The sequence below is a fragment of the Chelonia mydas genome, chromosome 13 (assembly GCF_015237465.2).
Source record: "Chelonia mydas isolate rCheMyd1 chromosome 13, rCheMyd1.pri.v2, whole genome shotgun sequence".
Lineage (NCBI taxonomy): Eukaryota > Metazoa > Chordata > Testudines > Cheloniidae > Chelonia > Chelonia mydas.
In genome coordinates this window covers 11,032,766-11,051,931 of record NC_051253.2, presented here as the reverse complement: position 1 = coordinate 11,051,931, position 19,166 = coordinate 11,032,766, and the positions used below count along the sequence as shown (strand labels likewise).

General features: G+C 41.5%; 1 protein-coding gene across 6 annotated transcripts in view; it reads left to right on the top strand.

The window, feature by feature from the left end:
• Positions 1-19,166, top strand: part of GNAS (GNAS complex locus) — a 255,492-nt gene that overhangs the window by 104,616 nt on the left and 131,710 nt on the right. For all 6 annotated transcript variants that reach the window (XM_037877186.2, XM_037877182.2, XM_037877184.2 and 3 more), the window contains exon 2: positions 4,082-4,154. In XM_037877186.2, coding sequence (XP_037733114.1) covers positions 4,082-4,154 — 73 coding nt within the window. The remainder of the gene's footprint in view (positions 1-4,081; positions 4,155-19,166) is intronic.

Genomic DNA, 19,166 nt, shown 5'->3' with positions numbered 1-19,166 from the left:
AGGGGAGAGAGTGGTTGGGAGGAAGGTCTAGGCTACTCTCCCTGGGGAAGGTGGGGTGGCCCTAGGCCAGGAGGAGGGGGGCTGGTGGGAAGTAGGTCTCTAGGGCCCCGCAGTTTCATTGAGTAAAGGGGAAGGCTTGGGGGATCTGGGAGAAACAGGTCACAAGCACCATCTATTGGGGGAGTCCGTAAGAAGGGTGGTCTGGGTGGAGGTTTCCGAAAGGGGGAGAAGCAGATGAGGGCTCTTGCTGGGTAATGAGGGGCTGGAGAAGGCCTTGGGGAAAGGAAAGCACATGGTCTAAGTGGGTCTGTAGGGATGCTCATTGGCTCCTGAGGACCTGACCCTGTGTAAAGGGGTGCGAGGTGCGGGAAAAGAGTTGGGTCTGAGAGAGAGAGCTATGGGACGATAAATAGGTCTGGTAAGGGGGTTGGGGACTGGGGAAGATCGGGGTTTGAGCCTAGAGGGAGATGTGGGGGGAAACAGCTGTTCAGAAAGAGCTAGTAAATCTTCAGGGCCTACTCAGGCTCTTCCTAATAGGTGAGGGAGGGAACAGGGTTCAGGGGCACAGGGAGTGGGGTGCTTAAGGGAGGGGAAGGAGTTATTCATGGATGAGCATGTCTACAGGGCAACTCACTGATCCCACTTACTGTTGGGGAAGGAGGAATTAAATGGGCTTGTTGGGGTGTGGGTGGGGAAGGGAGATCTGAAGGAACTCCCCCTCTTTGAAATCGGCGATGGGAACAGGGAAATGCACCTTACAAGCCAGGCTGTGGAGGAGAGAGATGGGGAAATGGATTTTTAATGAGGGGGATACTGTGTTGGAAAATAGGATGGGGAAGTGGTTGGAGAAGGGATGTTAATCCTTGAGGGGAACAAGGAAAGGGATTGGGTGTGTGTGAATATCTGTGGTGGGGAGGCAGTGAAGTGTAATGTCAGGGTTGTGGTGGGAAACAGGCTGTTTTTCAAAGGGTCATGGACATATACTCTCTCCTCTGTCATGTCAGTTACCATTATTATTATTATTTTTTTGTTGCAAATCTAGTTAAATGTTGTGTGTTCTGGGGAGCATTTATGGCTTGGTCCTTTATATATATATATATATATATATATATAATGACTGGGTTATTTGCATGTGTGGTATTTTTGAGCAGATACAATTAGAAATACAGGTTGAGGTTTAAAGGGTGGTGAAGACCCCAAAATTACATTTTTTAATTAATATTTTTATTGTATTGGGGCAGGTATATTGTTCTGAAATGTTTTTAAAATGAGATGTAAGCAAATTCAGTCACTGTAGAGTGTATTGCTCGTGAACGTATTAAGGGTTTCTTTTTGTGTGGAGGAGAGGTTGCCCTAGGTAAAACTGAGTCAGTTCTGTTATGAAATGACATCTTAATTTTTTTTTTGGTGGGGTGCAGACTTAGAGTAAAATCTTTAAAGTGCCGATTTAGAAGAAGCAAAGAGATTTGGCATAAATGGAGAAATAACCAGAAGAATTATTGTAGCATCCCCTATGCTTAAGGGTCTGTCAGCATTCCCATAGAAGACCCCTCTTTTTAGTACAATTTGGCTTTCAGTCTGGGGGAAATTTCAGCCAGAGATTCAAAAGACTGTTTTATAAATATTCACACAGGAAAATCCTATCAAATTAGTTTGTGTAAGTAAGCCACAAGATTTCAAAAAATAGAAGACATTTGGTTGTGATGTGCTTTTTTTGTCTTTGGTAACAGGAAAATGGCTCAGATATCTATAAATGAAAACTTGTAGGCTCTTTATAATAGGTATAAGGCCTCTTCCTGTTTTTTTTTTTTTTTAATGTGAATGACCCACATTTAAAACAGTAGCTGTCATGCATTTATGTGAAATCCATAACACACATACCTTAATGGTAAAATGCCTGTATCTGTGTATTATTGTCTTATGCTTATCCACTTCTGTAGAGCACTTGAAATCTATAAATGAGAAACTCTTAAATGCAAAGCATTATAATAACAGTATGTGAGAAAATATTAAGAATAATAAAGAGTACCTAAATACATTCCATCTGATGGATCGGTAATACTGTTCTTAGGCTCTAGTCCTGTAAACATACATATAGTTAACTTTACTATCATGAGTAGTCTCCCTGAAATCAGTAGGACTACCGATGATGGTAAAGTTAAGCACGTATGTAAGCGTTCACACTACTGGGGCCTTTATATGTCCCTGTTGCTCCATAAGGAGCTACACGTTTTTGGAACGCGCTCATTCAGAGCAATATATAAAGCTTCAGCTTGGTCCACTGATGTTCTGTCTGGTCCAGAGAAGCCTCTAATTCCATGGCATGTCAATTACACATTTTATACTCTGTTTTTACTCTTAACAAAATAAAACTAGAAAAGGAAATTAAGAAACTGGAAGTTAAAATCTGTCTGAAGCAATCATTAGGAAATTCCGCATTAGAGTTGAAATTCTGTTATTAATTACTCTGTAAGTATCTCAGCAGATGCAACATTCACTGCAATACACAGGTTATTTCCAGTTGTGGAGATGACCCAGTTTCTGCTTTAACTGGGAATGTTCATGTTTTTGATTGGTTTTGCTCCCTGTCTTATCAGATGCCAAGGTTGCTTTTTGTTGGTGGGGGGATATGGTGGTTGCCTACATGCAAAGGTAGGGGCAGAAACTATTCTTAACTGGTGAAAAGGGGAGAAAAGAGGCATAAGGTTTTGGCGTCTGGGCAGCAAAATGTCTAAAGAGGCTTGTTTGGAAGGAGGGCAGGGCTATTAAGGACTTGGGTGGGGGGGAAAAACAGCTTTTATGGAGGAAGACAGAGGTGAGTGTCTCTGTCAGAAAACAAATTTTGAAATATAACTACTAAAATGCAGTTTTGAACGTGAGACTCAAAATGGAGGCTTGTGCTGTCAGTGTGTGCTAGGGAAGGCCTGGCATCCTAGAAACACAAACTGCTTCCATGAACCCATCCTGCAAAGGTCTGTGTGCGCTTTCTGTTAGTGAGACCCAGGCTCACGGCAGGAGAAAACAAGCAGCCAAAGGATGCTAGAGAGAGCATCTATGTGTATAATTCACTAGGACAAGGGGGTTTACTCTGCAAAAAATGTCTGTCTGCTTTGCACAGAGAGCCACCGATCTGAACGTGTGGATGGCTCAATTGGATTTTGTTGCTGAAGCCCTTTAGTATGCAGGAGGAGTGGGTACAATGTGCAGACTGGAATGGGAGAAAGGGGGCTTTCTCCACAGCCTAGGCTCAGTGTGTAGGGTGGGGGAAAACCAGAAAGGTACTGCTTATAGGAAGCTGACTAAAGTGAAGGGGCTTTCTCTTTAGTTCAGGGTGTGTGTGGGGGTGGGAGAAGACAAGAAGGGCTGCTTACAGGATGCAGACTGGAGAGGGCTTTCTCTGCAACCCATAGAGTGTGTGTGTGTGTGAGAGAGAGAGAGAGAGGTTTGGAGCATGTGGAGAGAATAGGGGAGGCTGCTTACAGGATGCAGACTGGGGTAGGAGGAGGGAGCTTTTCTGCAAATGTGTGGGTGGAGGGGTCAGAGGGACTGCTTTCCTTATTCAGATGATAATGTCCGTATCTTGCATATTGAGTGGTTAAGTTTCAGTGTTTGTATGACAGGCACTACATTTAAGGCTCAAAGATTTTGAGGATCTAACTAAAAAATGCTTTTGCATCACATGGGTTTCATTGACTTGACCTTTCTCTCCACCAGAAAGTGGTGACCAAATGAGAAGATTCAAACTTGTCAGTTTCTCCCCCCCGCCCCCACCAAAATAAAAATAAAAAATCTTAAAGTTGCCCCTGTCTCTTCCTCCAAACCACCAGCCTGCTTTTAACATTGACACTAGAAATAATGGTCGGTAAAATCTTCCAAGTTTGAGCTCTGACACATGACTGGAACTGGGCATTTATTTTTAGCCATGTCTGCAGTTTCCTATGGCAGTTACTTTTTTCTTTCACTTTTCACTCTTGCACTGAGTAATCCAAATTTTTTTGATTTTGCTCCTGAAGAGAAGATTCTTATGTGCCCCTGCATCACTCATGCTTCCTTCTGAAACTGATTTACTTTCATTTTCTAGGTGCTGGTGAATCTGGTAAAAGCACAATAGTCAAACAGATGAGGATCTTACATGTGAATGGATTTAATGCTGAGTAAGTGCATTCATCTTTTTCACTCCATACCTTAGGATGTGTGTACTATTCAATAGTGGTTGCTTTTGTGTTATATCCAGTATATTTCCTTCGTAATGTTATGACGTTGAGAATTTAGCTGTGTATGTTTAGATGGGAATAATCAATGTTCTTATGTGCAGTTTATCTGGAAGAAGTCGGACACTAGTAATAAATAAGTGACATTGCTATACAATGATTTTATCAAGGCTCTGTGTACCAGACTTGATTAAGACTAAGATTTTTTTTTCCACTGCAGTTTCTTTCATAACATGGCTGACACTGATTTACCTCTGCTGTAGCACATTGATTCATGCTGCTGTAAACATTTTCTCGTTAGATTTGAAAGTACGAAACAAATGCAGTTTTCTTTATTTCGAACATGGAGCTTATGTTTCAGTATCTTTATTATATGCTCTGGTTTGTGAGGTATTGGGATTCTGGGTTGAAATTTCTTTTCTCTTCCTGTGTTTGCTGTTTGACTACAGTGATGGTGTATTAAATAATGTTGCTTAAAGCTTTCTGTGTTTACACTTATTTATATTATATATGTTTGGCAGTATTGATGGGGAAAGTGTTAGGCATAAAAAGTCATTCTTATCAATAGTTTAGTTTTTAACTTTACATATAGTTAAAACAACTTTTCAGCTTTATTTCAATGCTGTAGCAAGTTGTTAATAATAATAATAATAATAATAATTAATTAGACTTCTGTACCATTAACTGGACAAAAAACCCCTGGAACCGTATTTTTTGGTCGAAAGGTTTTTGTTTTCTAATTTTTCACTTAATCCTATTGAGGTGAGATAACGATTCCTCCTGGCTTTTGTTTATGCTTACAGACAATCTCTGCTTGAGAAAGGTGTGTGCTCTTAGAATTACAACAATTTCAACTTGATTTCTGGGCATTGGAATTTCAAAGCCCAGCATCTTTTTGTTAGATTGCTTTGTATCCACATTATACTTTCTTCAAAGATAATATATTTTTCAATTGTGCGATATTTTGACTTTCAGACATCGTCATTTAGTATGTGAATCGTCTGTCTCAGAGGATTAGTTAGTTTTTCACTAGATAATTGTTCAGGAAGAATGTCTGAGCTAAACATCCAGCCAAAGAACCTGGACAATACTTCCTCATAATCCCCAAACACTAGTTCAGCATAAGGTACGCATTCTCCTGAAAGAAAGTTTAGACTGTCTGACAATAAATAACATTCTACACTATGACCTTTTAGCTGCTATTTGTAAAGAATATTTTCTCTTTGCCCAAGACAGCATTCTCTGTCTAGGGCCCAATCCTGCAAAATCTTACTCATGCGAGTAATCTTCATTAATTTAATTTGGCTAGTCAGGTGGGTAGAGGGTTGTAGGATTTGACCCTGACATAGGATCAGATGCTGAGAATTGCTAAGCATCTGCAATACTCGGCATTTGTAACTCCCATTGACGTTAATGGGTATCTTTCAGAAATTGGCCCATAAAACCGACACATTAAATCTAGTAAAGATATTAATGGTTGCAAATGTGATGTTGCTCATGAGTAACGAGTGACACATTGCCTTCATACGTTCCCTCTATCACTAATAGGTGTTGGGACGTTTAGTTACATGGAAACCACAGTAGAGAAGCATACAGAATGTGGGAAAAGCATGTCATGTGGCATCTAAGTTTTTTAATTGCTCCCCGAAGAATAAATAAATCATAACTTACCCTTCAAATGTTAGGGGAAAAGTATGTTTAAGAATGGTGAGGACCTTGCAGATTTTACACTAGTTCCTTACATTATTTGTATTTTTCTTAAAGTGAGTTAATTGCTCCCTGCACCTTCCTTCTTTCTTGCCCATCCCCCTGCAGCCTACCCACTTGATTCCCTGCCAGATTTTCAATATATAAGAAGTAGGGATTTAATTTTCTGGTCTGGTAAATTAAACATTTTTTTTTTTTATTTATCATACTAATCCCATTAGAAAAAGTCAAGGATAAACTCAGTCACGTATACAACAACAAAATAAATGGATGTGATGAATGACTTGTGGAACTCATTGCCTTGGGATGTAGTGATGATCAAAAGTATAACTGGGTTCAAAAAAGAACTGGATAAGTTTGTGGATGTCAGGTCCATCAATGGCTATTAGCCAAGATGGCCAGGGATGCAATCCCATGCTTGGTGCAACCCTAAACCTCAGGCAGCCAGGAGTAGAAGATGGGCTGGATGGCTCCAACTGCCCTGTTTTATACATTCCCCCTGAAGCTCTGGTACTGGCCACCATTGGAGACAGGATATTGGGTTGGGTGGACCTTTGGTCTCACCCAGTTTGGCTTATATTCTTATGATAGGTTGTTTGTAAATGCTGTAATACACTGTAAGTGAGGAGTTATTCATTAGTGTAAATTATCTTTTGGAATGCCTTCAGCTGTCTACCATGGATGTGGTTTTAAATCTTTTCCAGAGATGCAGGTTAACTGTGTGGCTTAAAAGAAATCTAGGTTGGTTGTACTGTTGAAAGCTTGGATGTCCTTGATTTGGTCACCTCTGTGATCATGTGTGTTACAAGCAGAAAGAAAGTACATCTTGTAAAAGACACGTAATGTGCTTTCAAAATAAATGAAGTAGGTATCTTGGTGGTGCAAGTTTTTTTTCTTTGTTGGTCAGATATTTTTAAATTCTGCTAATTAAACTTCCAGTGCTAGTTTACTGCAGCAATTTTTGTATTCTGCCTTTATTCTATATTTGTGGTTTTCAATCTGCGATCCACAGACCCCTGAGGGTCCACAGACTGTCGAAGGTTTCCAAAAGGGTCTGCACCTCCATTTGCAATGTTTTAGGAGTCCGCAAATGAAAAAAAGTTGAAAACCACTATTTTATATCAAAGGCAATTGTATCTGAGCACTCAGCTAAACTTGGCCTTGAGTCCTATGTGTAGTATTTAACTAGCTGAAATCTTTTTATTTATACATACATACCAAACTATAAAATTGTCCTTGTGGGATTCAAATTCTTGATTGTTTTAGCTAATTAGTTATTTGAGGAACGGCGAGTGTTTTCCAAGTAATTAAGATGTTTAATTGTTATCTGCATTGAGGTGAATTTGAGGGTGGTTAAAGTTTTTTAGCTGGGTAACTACAGCAAAGACTGCTTCAGAAAATCAAACATAGGTCTTATAAATTATATCCTGGTTGTGAACAGAAAAAAATGTCTGTCTTCCTTATGAGAGGGAGATAAAGCATTGTGATATGGGTGAACAACTTCTGTGATATTGGGGAAGCAGGACATGGTCTATAATAGAAATATATCTAGGATGGGATTTTCAGAAGTGCTTCGCATTAGCGTAAGTGCTTGCAATTCTTATAGAAGGTATTAAATTGGTAACACTGTGGACTGACATATTCACACAGCAGTTACAGCATGGGCACTGGGAGTACAAGCTTCCCCATGCTGCCTTTTCGCTGTGCCTCATCCTTGACTAGGAGAAGCCATCTTTAAAGATAGTTCAGACACCATCCCAACCAAATCCTTTGTGCCTCCACAAGACTGCCAACAATGGGGCCCCTTGTGATGTAGTAAGGGTTTAAATTCGGCACGTAATAGCAGGAAGCCTGTGACTTCCCTTCCCTCCCTCCTTAATATTTTGAAACTGTATTTTCATAAGAATACTGCAAAGGAGCAGGTCTGTGCTGCTGCATGTTGCATTTTTCCAGCAACTGGTAATAAAGTGAAACTGATATGATCCTTTTCTCTTTGACTTTGCTCCTCCTTTGGAAGTATTATGTGCAGGATTCAATATACCAGCCTCAATGAAACAGGAGAGAGCAAACTGAATGGAGAAGACGACAAGGGCAGATACAAGGAGGGGTTGATTTAGGGGTTAAAAAAATGGTGTTTTGGTGACAGCTTAGGTTGACAGGCTCTGGAGGGAGGGTCACTATCGTGTGTGGCTTCAGAAAGGGAGGAATAAACAGGGAATGGGTAATCTGGAAAAGCCTTATTAAAAAAGAGGAGAGGTTGAAATAGTTCAACAGAAATGAAACAATGCTGGAAATCAGGTGTTGAAAAAGAGACACAGGAAATCAACTGGGAAAAGTGACAAATAAGGGAAAGATGGCTTTCTAGTTAGTAGACTTGGATTGCATTTCTGGCTCAGTCTTATTGCAAGACCATGAATAGATCAAGTAGCTTCTCTGTGCCTCAGTTTTCCCATAATACTTAAATATCTCATGCTTAGTTTACTAATATTTTAAAGCACTTTATGTAAAAACTTGATAGAAATGCAAATTATTTATTAAAGATAATGGGAGAAACTGGCCTAGTGAACAGGGGAACAGTAGATATGATGTATTTTGATTTTTAGTACAGCTTTTGACACAGCCCCACATGACAGTCTCATAAGCAAACTAGGGAAATGTGGTCTCAATTAAATTTATGATAAGGTGGGTACACAGCTGATTGGAAAACCATACTCAAGAAGTAGTTGTTAGTGGTTCATTGTCAAACTGGGAGAACGTATTTAGTGGTGTCCCACCGGGGTCTGCCTTGTCTCTGGTATTGGTACCATTCAACATTTTCATTAACAACTGAGATAACGGAGTGGAGAGTGTGCTTATAAAATTTGCAGATGACACCAACTGGAAGGGGTTGCAAGCACTTTGGAGGACAGGATTGGAGGTGTTTGAAAAAGGACAATGATCAGTTGTTCTCAGTGTCCACTGGAGGTAGGACAAAAGTAATGGGCTTAATCTGCAGCAAGATAGATTTAGGTTAGATATTAGGAAAACTTCCCAACTATTCCAGAGCTTAACTACCCGTATAAGCTTCCAAGGAAGGTGGAGGATTTGCTGTCATTGGAGGTTTTTTAGAACGTTAGACAAACACCTGTCAGAGATGGTCTAGGTATACTTGGTCCCGTCTCAGTACAGGGGGCTGAACTAGCATACCTTTCAAAGTCCTTTCCAGCAATGCATTTCTATGAATCTGATTCTGTGATCAGAATTCAAAATAAAGTTGACAAATTGGAGAATTGGTCTGAAATCAACAAGATGATATTCAGTAAAGACAAGGACAAGGTACTACACTTAAGAAGGAAAAATCAAATTCACAAATACAAAATGGGGAATAACTGGTTAGGCAGTAGTACTGCTGTATAGGATCTGGGGGTTATAGTGGACTAGAAATTGAATATGAGTCAACAATGTGATGCACTAGGAAAAGAGGCTAATATTCTGGGGTGTATTAACAGGAATGTGGAGATATTGTCTGATACACAATGTAATCCCTGTTTGTACACTGGTCAACTAGACCTCAATTATTTTGCATAAGCTAGTGAATGACAGAGTGAAAAACTGTGTGGTCACTATCAATCCAGACTAAATTAAGACAAGTGACCTTACAAGTATATTGGTCCACAATACCTATTCCCCTCAACCATCCAGTTCCCCAGCACATGCAATCTTTAACTCATTCTCCAAACCTATCCTTTGAAATGCATTTTTGAACAGTTGATATCTAAGAATTACTGAGCTTTTGGGTTTTGTTTTCTAAATGTTGGTCTTGGTTTATTTTGCAATTTAAAAAAATCAATCGTTAAGACAAAGGGAAAGAATATAACCATTCTAATTAAGTCATTTAGAAGGAAGAGGAAAATCTTCTGTATAGATAGGATTTTACACATACAAACGTTGTTCCTGTGTCTTCACTATTTGTTTCAGACAAGAATCATTTTTTCGGAATGGTTTTTGTCAGTGCATTAGCAGGAAACATAAAGTGACTTTAGCAGATTCCTTCCCATTAACAACAGAAACGAGTTTTTCTGGTGGTCAGGTAAAACTCACAAGTTGTTTGAGCCATTTAGGTGTAATAGCCTGCAAATTCTGTGTTTGAGCATGTGGGGTTTTCTTGAATCTTCAAAACTCTCTTTCCCACTGAACAACTAGTCATGGATTTTGATAGGGGGGTCTGTGTTGTGGAATGTGAGATAAAGGGTGAATCAATAGGGGAGGAAGAATTTATTTCAGTTTATTGTATTATAAATCTTCTATTAAAAATAAATGTGGTTGTCTTTTGATAAGGCTACTTATATAATAATAAACTGGCAGTGTGTCAGTTGAGTAGATATTGTGATTAAAACTTGGTCCTGCATGTGTCTTGCAATGGATGCAACACTGTTTATAAAAGCTAAACATTGTCTTCTCCGATTTTTTCAGTCTGATGGAAGACAATTATATCTGATGAAATAAAAAACTTGGTTGTTAGGAACCTGAATGTTGTGTTAAGGTGATTTTTTTTTTTAAAATATTATGGAAAACATTTTAATTTCTAGAAAGGGGGGGTAATCACCCTTTTAAAGAGACACCAAAACCCAGTCTTGTCTCTTCAGCCTTGTCTACCCTGTCAAGTTTCCACACAGTAAAGCAGCTTTCTGCAGTATAACTCCCGAGGTGTACCCACTGCCAAGCCACTTAGTGCATAGAACCACCCTGATGAGAGGCGTACAGCTTTCTGCGTCGGAGCTGCAGCACCGCGGTGCCAGTGTAGACACCCTGGTCGATTACAACACTGCGATTGTCCTCCAGGAGGTGTCCCACAATGGCTGTTCTCACCTCTCTAGTCATTGGTTTGAACTCTACTGCCCTGCCCTGCCCTCAGGTGACCAACTGTCAGCCCCACCCCTTAAATTCCTTGGGAATTTTGAAAGTCCCCTTCCTGTTTGCTTGGTGACATGTGCAGTGGTCACAGCGCATCTTTCCAGGTGACCATGCCTGCTCCACGCATCAGATGATTCCCCGCTTGGAGCAATGCCGAGCTGCTCATCAGCATTTGGGGAGAGGAGGCTGTCCAGTTCCAGCTGCACTCCAGCCGTAGGAATTATGATACCTATGGACAGATTTCACAATGCATGCCAGAAAGGGGCTATGACCAGGACACGTTGCAGTGCAGGGTCAAAGTGAGGGAGCTACGGAAAGACTACCACAAGGTGTGGGAGGCAAACTGCCGCTCCAGTGCTGCACCCATGAGCTGCCCGTTCTACAAAGAGCTGGATGCAATATTTGGTGGCAATGCTACCTCCACTGTGAAGGCCGCTGTGGATGCTTCAGTGGCTCGCGTGCCAGTTGAGAGTGGACTGAGCCAGGAGGAGGAAATCTTGGTCGGGGAGGGGGACCCAGAGGCAGAGGACGACTCGGAGCTCGGAGATGCATGCAGCCAGGAGCTCTTCTCTACCCTGGAGGAGGCTAGCCAGTCACAGCTGTTGGAGCTTGGTGGGGTGCAAACAGGAGAGGAGGTCCCTGGTAAGTAGCTTTGATTTTGGGAATCACTGAAGTAAGTTGTTGGGGGCAGGAGGGTTGCAGAAAGCAGGCTTTTGTCTGTATGATGCGCATACCACCACATGCCTAGTCTGAACGGCGGAACAAGGTGTTGATTGACTCGCTCACTTCATGGGAATCTCCCTCAGATCTCCATGAAGCTCTCATGGAGATACTGGGAAATCCACTGCCACAGGTTCTTTGGCAGAGCTGCTTTTGTTTCTTTCTCCATTAAGGGTAACTTTCCTGCGCCACTGTGCCGTCACTGGGGGGGGGACCATTTCCGCACATAGGCGAGCTGCATAAGGGCCAGGGCAGAAGCCGCAGTCTTGGAGAAGACCCTCCCTTGATTCCCTGCTCACCTCAGCAGCAAGATATCTTCCATAATAATCACAGCCTGTGGAAAATGTGGGGACAGTAATGATTATAAGGCCTACCCCCCTACAGTTCTGGCTGTCCCCAAGAGCCACATACCCTGGGTACAGTACGGTCCTGGAACAATGATTTCCCCTGCCCCTGCGGTTACTTACCATTTTGGGAGTCTTGTGGCTCATGTGTGCTTACCTGGGGTTAGCCAGTTAGTGACAGGTATGTGAATAGTGGCTGTGTTTTAAATCAATGAGTCAGTGGTCCGTGTGTTGCAAACAATACTGCTTCTGTAAAATGTTGCGTTTTTGGCTTCACAGATAGGATCTTGGGAGCCCAGCCTCCTTCTTTGTTATCACCGGCTGAACAGCTGCACAGAATTAGAAAGGGGCCACGAAGAACTGAAGAAGACTTTCTGCACTCTGCGGCCGAAAAACAAGAAGTGAAGGAGTTGCAGGACAGCAAGAAGAGGGACCGAAAGGAGAATGCAGTGTGCCAGAATGAAACCATGGAGCGGTTTTTAAAAGTAATGGAGCGCCAAGCGGACACACTCCAGGTGCTACAAGCACTACAAACTGAGCTGCTCCGCCCCCGCCCTCCCCTGCAGCTGCTGTCGCAAAACTCTTTCCCATGCGCCCCCCAGACACCTCCAGCACACTCTTATCAACCTCCTGGCTCCAGTCTGTATCCATTGCATTCCACTCCTGCCCCGTCATAGTCCAGCACTGCAGACTCCCACTACACTCAACACCCGTCCCTCTGCAGTTTAGTCCTGCTGAAGTACAGTACCTACTGCACTGTACTCCAAAGGATAAGGTTGCATATGATATCTGGACATACACAAATCTTCAACTGTCCTGGGACCCTCCGTTTCCCAAACCCCCATAGTGCTGATGTGTTTTTTTTGGTTGTCTCTCTCCTCCGGTTGTTGTTTTTTAATAAAATAATTGTTTTGGTTTGAAAGCAATCTATTCCATTAATTGAAATCAAACAGAGCCCTGCAAAGCAACAGACAATTTTCTTAAACCTTCATAGTGCATTGTCTGCACCAATCACAAATACCTCCTAGCATTACAAGCACTGCACTCCCGAGCATAGCAATAAATATTAGTGGATTTCAGCTTCAAATTGCTGCCTCAAGGCAGCCCTGATCCTTGTGGCTCCGCTCTGCACCCCTCTAATAGCCCTGGTCTCTGGCTTTTCAAATTCAGCCTCCAGGCACTGAGCCTCAGCAGTCCAGCCCTGAGTGAAGCTTTCACCCTTCCCTTCACAAATATTATGTATCATACAGCATGCGGCTATTAGCATAGGAATATTGTCATTGGCCATGTCCAGCCTCCCATATAGGCAGCACCAGCGGGCCTTTAAACGGCCAAAAGCACATTCAGCAGTCTTTCTGCACTTGCTCAGCTTGTTGTTGAACCGCTCTTTGCTGTGTCAAGGTGCCCTGTGTATGGCTTTATAAGCCATGGCATTAATTTCCCCTACGTTGATCTGCTGGTCCGGGAAGAAAGTCCCTGCTTGCAGCTTCCTGAACAGGCCAGTGTTCCAAAACATGTGCATCATGCATCTTTCTGGACCAGCCTGCGTTAGTGTACCCATGAAATGCCCATGGTGATCCACAAGCGCCTGGAGACCCATAGAGAAATACCCCTTTTGATTGATGTACTGGTGGCTAGGTGGTCTGGTGCCAGAATTGGAATATGCATACCATCTATCGCCCCTCTGCAGTTACGGAAGCCCATTTGTGCAAAGCCATCCATAATGTCACGCACATTGCCCAGAGCCACGGTCTTTTGGAGCATTATGTGATTAATGGCCCTGCAGACTTCCGTCAACACGAGTCCAATGGTCGACTTTCCCACACCGACCTGGTTAGCAACCGATCAGTAGCAGTCTAGAGTAGCCAGTTTCCCCAGTGCAATTGCCATGCGCTTCTCCAACAACAGGGCAGCTCTCATTCTCTTGTCCTTGCGCTGCGGGATTGGGTGAGCTCATCACACAGTCCCATGAATGTGTCGTTCCTCATCCGAAAATTCTGCAGCCACTGCTTCTCATCCCAGACAAGCATGATGATGTGATCCGACCACTCAGTACTTGTTTCTCGAGCCCAAAAGCAGCATTCCACTGTGGTCAGCACCTCCGTGAATGCCACAGGCAATCTCATGTCTGTAGCTACTACGCGTGGCGAGATCAATGTTGAACTCTTCTTCTTGCCTTTGTAGTTTAAGGAATAACTCCACTGCCACTCGTGATGTGTTAGTGAGAGCGAGCAGCATATTGGTCAACAGTGCAGGATCCATTCCTGCAGACTGAAGAGGCCGAGCACGCAGTGCACAAACCGTTGAAAGAGAGCGCCAAATGCAGACTGAAGCACAGGGGTTGCTGGGATGCGAAGCAATGTATCATGGAGCATTGGGACAGGATACCCGGCGACCCCTTCTGCCTTCCCACAACTCTTGGTAGCAGAAGAGGAAGAGATGCTCTGTGGGATAGCTGCCCAGAGTGCACCGCTCTGAATACCACTGCAAATGCCACAAGTGTGAACATGCTATTGCGCAGGCAGCTGACAGTGTGAACACACAACAGCGGTTTCCCTTCAGCACTCTGAGTGTCGCTGTAACTGCCAGCGATGTAACTCTGCCAGTGTAGATGTACCCTTCATCTTTCTTGGTGGAGATCCTGAAGATCATTTAGCCTTTGAGCTGCAATCTGAGGTGGGCAGTTGTTCATGTCATGGCCTTTAGGCTTTGACTTCCAAATCAACTGTCTCTTTCATATTCTTAGAAAGTTAGCATTGAAAGCAGCTGCTGTGTGGCTCTTGAATTCTGAGTTGGAGGGAGACTTCTTTTGAAAAGACTACACATGCTGGACAGGAGAATCTCCTTGTAGGAGAAGTGTATGATCCATATGCCAAGACTATTCTTCTGAAAGTGTAATACTTCATAGCGTCTGCCTTGTGCGTCACTTAATTTGGTCTACAAACACTAATGTCCTCTGGAAATGAACATAAGTCTCTAAGGGCTGGATCCAAAGCCCACTAAAATCAGTGGAAGAACTCCTCCTATTCATTGACTGCTGTGGGCTTTGAATCAGGCCCTAAGAATATATTGTCAAATACACTGAACTGAATTTTTTTGTTTGTAGTCACTTAAAATACAATAACATGCAGACAGCTGACACACAAACATTTGAGAGTTCCTTAAAAACGGAGAGTCCTATCTATTTCTGTCAGAATCATGCTGCTATGTAAAGGCTTTAGTTTTAAAGCACACTATCGAAGAGAAGATTCAGACTTTGTTTGTTTTTTTAAAGATATATTGCTTGAAAGAATGTTTTATTTGCAAATTGATTGTCTTGGTGATTCATTCTCCCTCAGAAAATTTGCTAGATTTTGGTTGCATATGAAAGAATAACAGCGTTTTCGATGGCAGACTATGCAGATTTATTTATTGGGGGGGAGGGGGGTGGAGAACTGAGAGTCCTTCTGGTAAAACAGTAGTCACTCTGCCAGTTAATATTGTCACAAGTAAAGAACTGTTTGTCTCTTGAATTATTGTTCCTGGCCTTGTAACTCGATATTTGTGCTTGTATTTAAATGTTGCAATTTTCTGATAAACTGCAATGGTAATCTCTTCCTTTAAACTACATTTACATATGTCACAAGCAGCTTGATTTATTAAGTCTTTATTGCATATTAGGAGGACTGTACAAAAATATAGCATTTGCTGTCACTTCAGTTTTGAGGTTTAAATTTCACTAAAGCTCGTTAAGTGTGCATAGGGAGTTTTCAATCTAGTACAGAGCTTTAGTGTTAGAGTTCTAGAGGGCATTGAGGGCAATGATTATGATTACAAATAGTGGAAGAAGCATGACTGATGTCATCTGAGAAACAAAAAGGAAAAATAAAACAGTCCTTTAAAGATTAATGTCTGCTGAAAATAAATTGCAAACTATTCCAGAACTGACTTTGTGTGTGTGTTTTGTTTTTTGTTAATTACTTATTGCCAATGGTTAAAACTAAAACAAATGTCTGTGGTCTGTATCTCATGACTTTCCAAGGATCTCTCCTTTTCCTTCCCTCATATCAAAAAATCACCTACAGCTGCAGTAAAAATGTTGCTAATTCAAAACATGTTTTTGAACACTTTGAGAATGATTGGAGCGAAAATACTCAGAAAAATATCGGGGTCTAAAGGGAATGTAACATTATTTCTCAAAATTATCTGTCCCCCGTCCATAATTTCCGACAGTAAATTTTTGCCATGTAACTGTAGAGCAGAATATTGTCATCTTCCTAATCTTTTGCACGGCGACAATCTAAAGCTGTATCATCAAATACTGCTACAAAACACAGAGCTAAAGAAAAGAGTCACTGGTCATACAGGTGTTCCATGTAATTTCCTCATATCCCAAACTCTATCCTGAAGAAATTTCAGCATGTCTTGCTTCCTCCTACCAGCCTCCTGTAGTTCCCTCAAGAATTTGACCAACATGCTGCTTGTTATATTCCTTCTGTTGCACAGAATCTGTGCCCAGTTTCAATTCGTCTCATCAGCATCTTACCATGAATGTTCTTAGCTTTGTATTTGTCCAGACCCTTTTAAATGGGCAGACCATGGGGTAATTTGATTCTCTCTCTCTCCCACAAATGTTTTCCCAGTTAAAATTGCTGTTTTCTTGACATTTTCCTATTGGGGAAAAATGAATACTTTTGTTCATGGACAGAGCCTTCCTGAGCTTTCCAGCCTCGTGGAGTGTTGCATTTTTACTTTTAAAACCATACGTTCAGATTTTTATAACCCTTTGCGTCTCTCCATGTTTCAGCAGAAACTCCATTTTCTCTATGTCCTTAATCAAGCATAGAATTTCAGCTAGAATTTTCCCAGGAGGAAATCTGTTTCTCAAATTCCAGTGAGCTGATCCTGTCAAAGATGCTTTATTCATCAATACAATCTCTTTACTGTATGCTCCTTCAAACTAAATATCTGAATGACTTGGCTTCTTGCACTGGTTGCTATGTTTTGTACACAATGAGTTTCAAACTTGAGGGTGAAGATGTGATTGTATTATACCATTTCTGTTGGTGTTTAGGGTGGATTCAGTGTTGATGATGATGGGGGAATAAATTGCTATAAGGCTCACCAACATGTTGATTTCAATTTTTTGCATCCTTTCAGGATTTCTCGAAGATTGTGGCAAGCATAATTTAATGCTTTGGAGTCAAATATGCAGCTTAGCCTGCTGAGATTAATCTCCATCTTTATTTTTAGACATGTCTTGCCTTTATATGATAGGGGAACATCATAACATAAGAATAGCCATCCTGGGTTAGAACAGTGGTCCGTCTAGCCCAGTATTCTGTCTTCCAGCAGTGATCAATTGCAGGTGCTTCTGAGGGAATGAACAGAACAGGGCAATTATCACATGATCCATCCCCTGGCATTAGGGTGACCAGATGTCCCTATTTTATAGGGACAGTCCCAATTTTTGGGTCTTTTTCTTATATAGGCTCCTATTACCTCCCACCCCCTGTCCCGATTTTTCACATTTGCTGTCTGGTCACCCTACCTGGCATCCAGTCCCAGCATCTGGCAGTCAAAGGCTTAGGGACACCCAGATCATGGTATTGCATCCCTGACCATCCTGGCTAATAGCCATTGATGGACCTATCGTCCATGAAATTATTTAGCTCTTTTTTGAACCCAGTTCTACTTTTGGCCTTCACAGCATCCCCTGGCACCAGTTCTACTGGTTGACTGTGTGTTGTGTGAAGAAGTACTTGCTTATGTTTGTTTTAAATTTGCTGCCTATTAACAATTTCATTGGGTGACCCCTCATTCATGTATTAAGTGAAGGGGTAAATAGCTGTTCTTTATTCTCTTTCTCCATACCATTCGTGATTTTGTAGATCTCTATCATATCCCTCCTTTCCAGCAATCCCAGACTTTTTAATCAGTCATACTGTGGAAGCTGTTCTATACCCCTTATCATTTTTGTTGCCCTTGTTTGTATCTTTTCCAGTTCTAATATATCTTTTTTGAGAGCAGGCGACCAGAACTGCATGCAGTATTCAAGGTGTTGGTGTATCATGGCTTTATATAGCGGCATTGTGATATTTTCTGTCTTATTAGCTACCCCAATGGTTGTGCAGGCCACATCTCTAATGAAGAGCTGGGGCAGGGCTAAGAATAAATAAATAAATTGTACAGTCAAATCTCAGTAACTAGAACAAGGGCATGTCCGCTGATAAGGATTAATTGCATTGAAAATTTCCTCATTTACCCAGATTAATACAATATCGCCTGTTCTCTTCAGATAGTTCTGGTTAGACTTGCTGGTGCACACGTGAGACCTTGTAACTTAACACATGCACAATAGCAGCCCCCTTTTAATCATGAGTTACATGTTTTGCTTTTAGATCTAAGAACATAGTTAATTATAATTGGGTGCTCTTTTCAGTTGGCCTAGTTATTTACAGTCAACAGTACTTCTAGGTACATTTTTGGTAGCCACTGGACAAAATTCTCTACTTTTTGAACAAGATAATTGTGGCATATCTTGACCAGGTATTCTGCTTTGTGTAAGATGTTCTTGCATTAGGATTGTGACCGGATGGATTAGTTACCTCTTTGTTTACTGTATTCTCCAAAGGATTATTAAATAAGTCACTGTGTTCGCTTGTATTTTTAGTTGAGGCACGAGAAAATAATCATCTGTCCCTGCTGCACCTTTGTAGACTCCCAAGAGCACTGAGCTAATGGAACAGTGGAGGTGTGGAATACTTCCTTCTGAGGCTTCAGATGCTCTCAGGAGACATCACATTTAGCCCTGAATAGCAACCTAATAGCTAGCTAAGGGATTTTCATACAATTTATTCTTATGATTTTGTCACTGTCTTTTTAACTATTGTGATTCAAATACTGTCCCTAGATACAAGTTCCACACCCCCACATGCACACGCATACACTTTAATGTTGTGCTCCAGCTGTTAATAGATTATTTTGATTCTAAATAGAATTTTTTAGAAAATGTTTAGATTCAATAGAAAACATTCGTGTAGAACGTTGTGGTTTTGATTGCACTAGGCTGCTTTCCTAGGTTCGCATCTGGGACGATGGTCTACCCTTATCTCTCTTGGTATTTTATTTTCCCTTCGGTTTTTTATAGACTGTGTAATGGGACACTTCCATACATGATGTAAGTTCAGCAAACTGTGTGTATATCTATTTTTTTAACCTTGATTTAAGTAGTTTAAAAATTTGATTTACCATGTCATTACTGTGGAAAAATGAAACTACTTAATTCATTTTATGAATTAATTTAATTGCA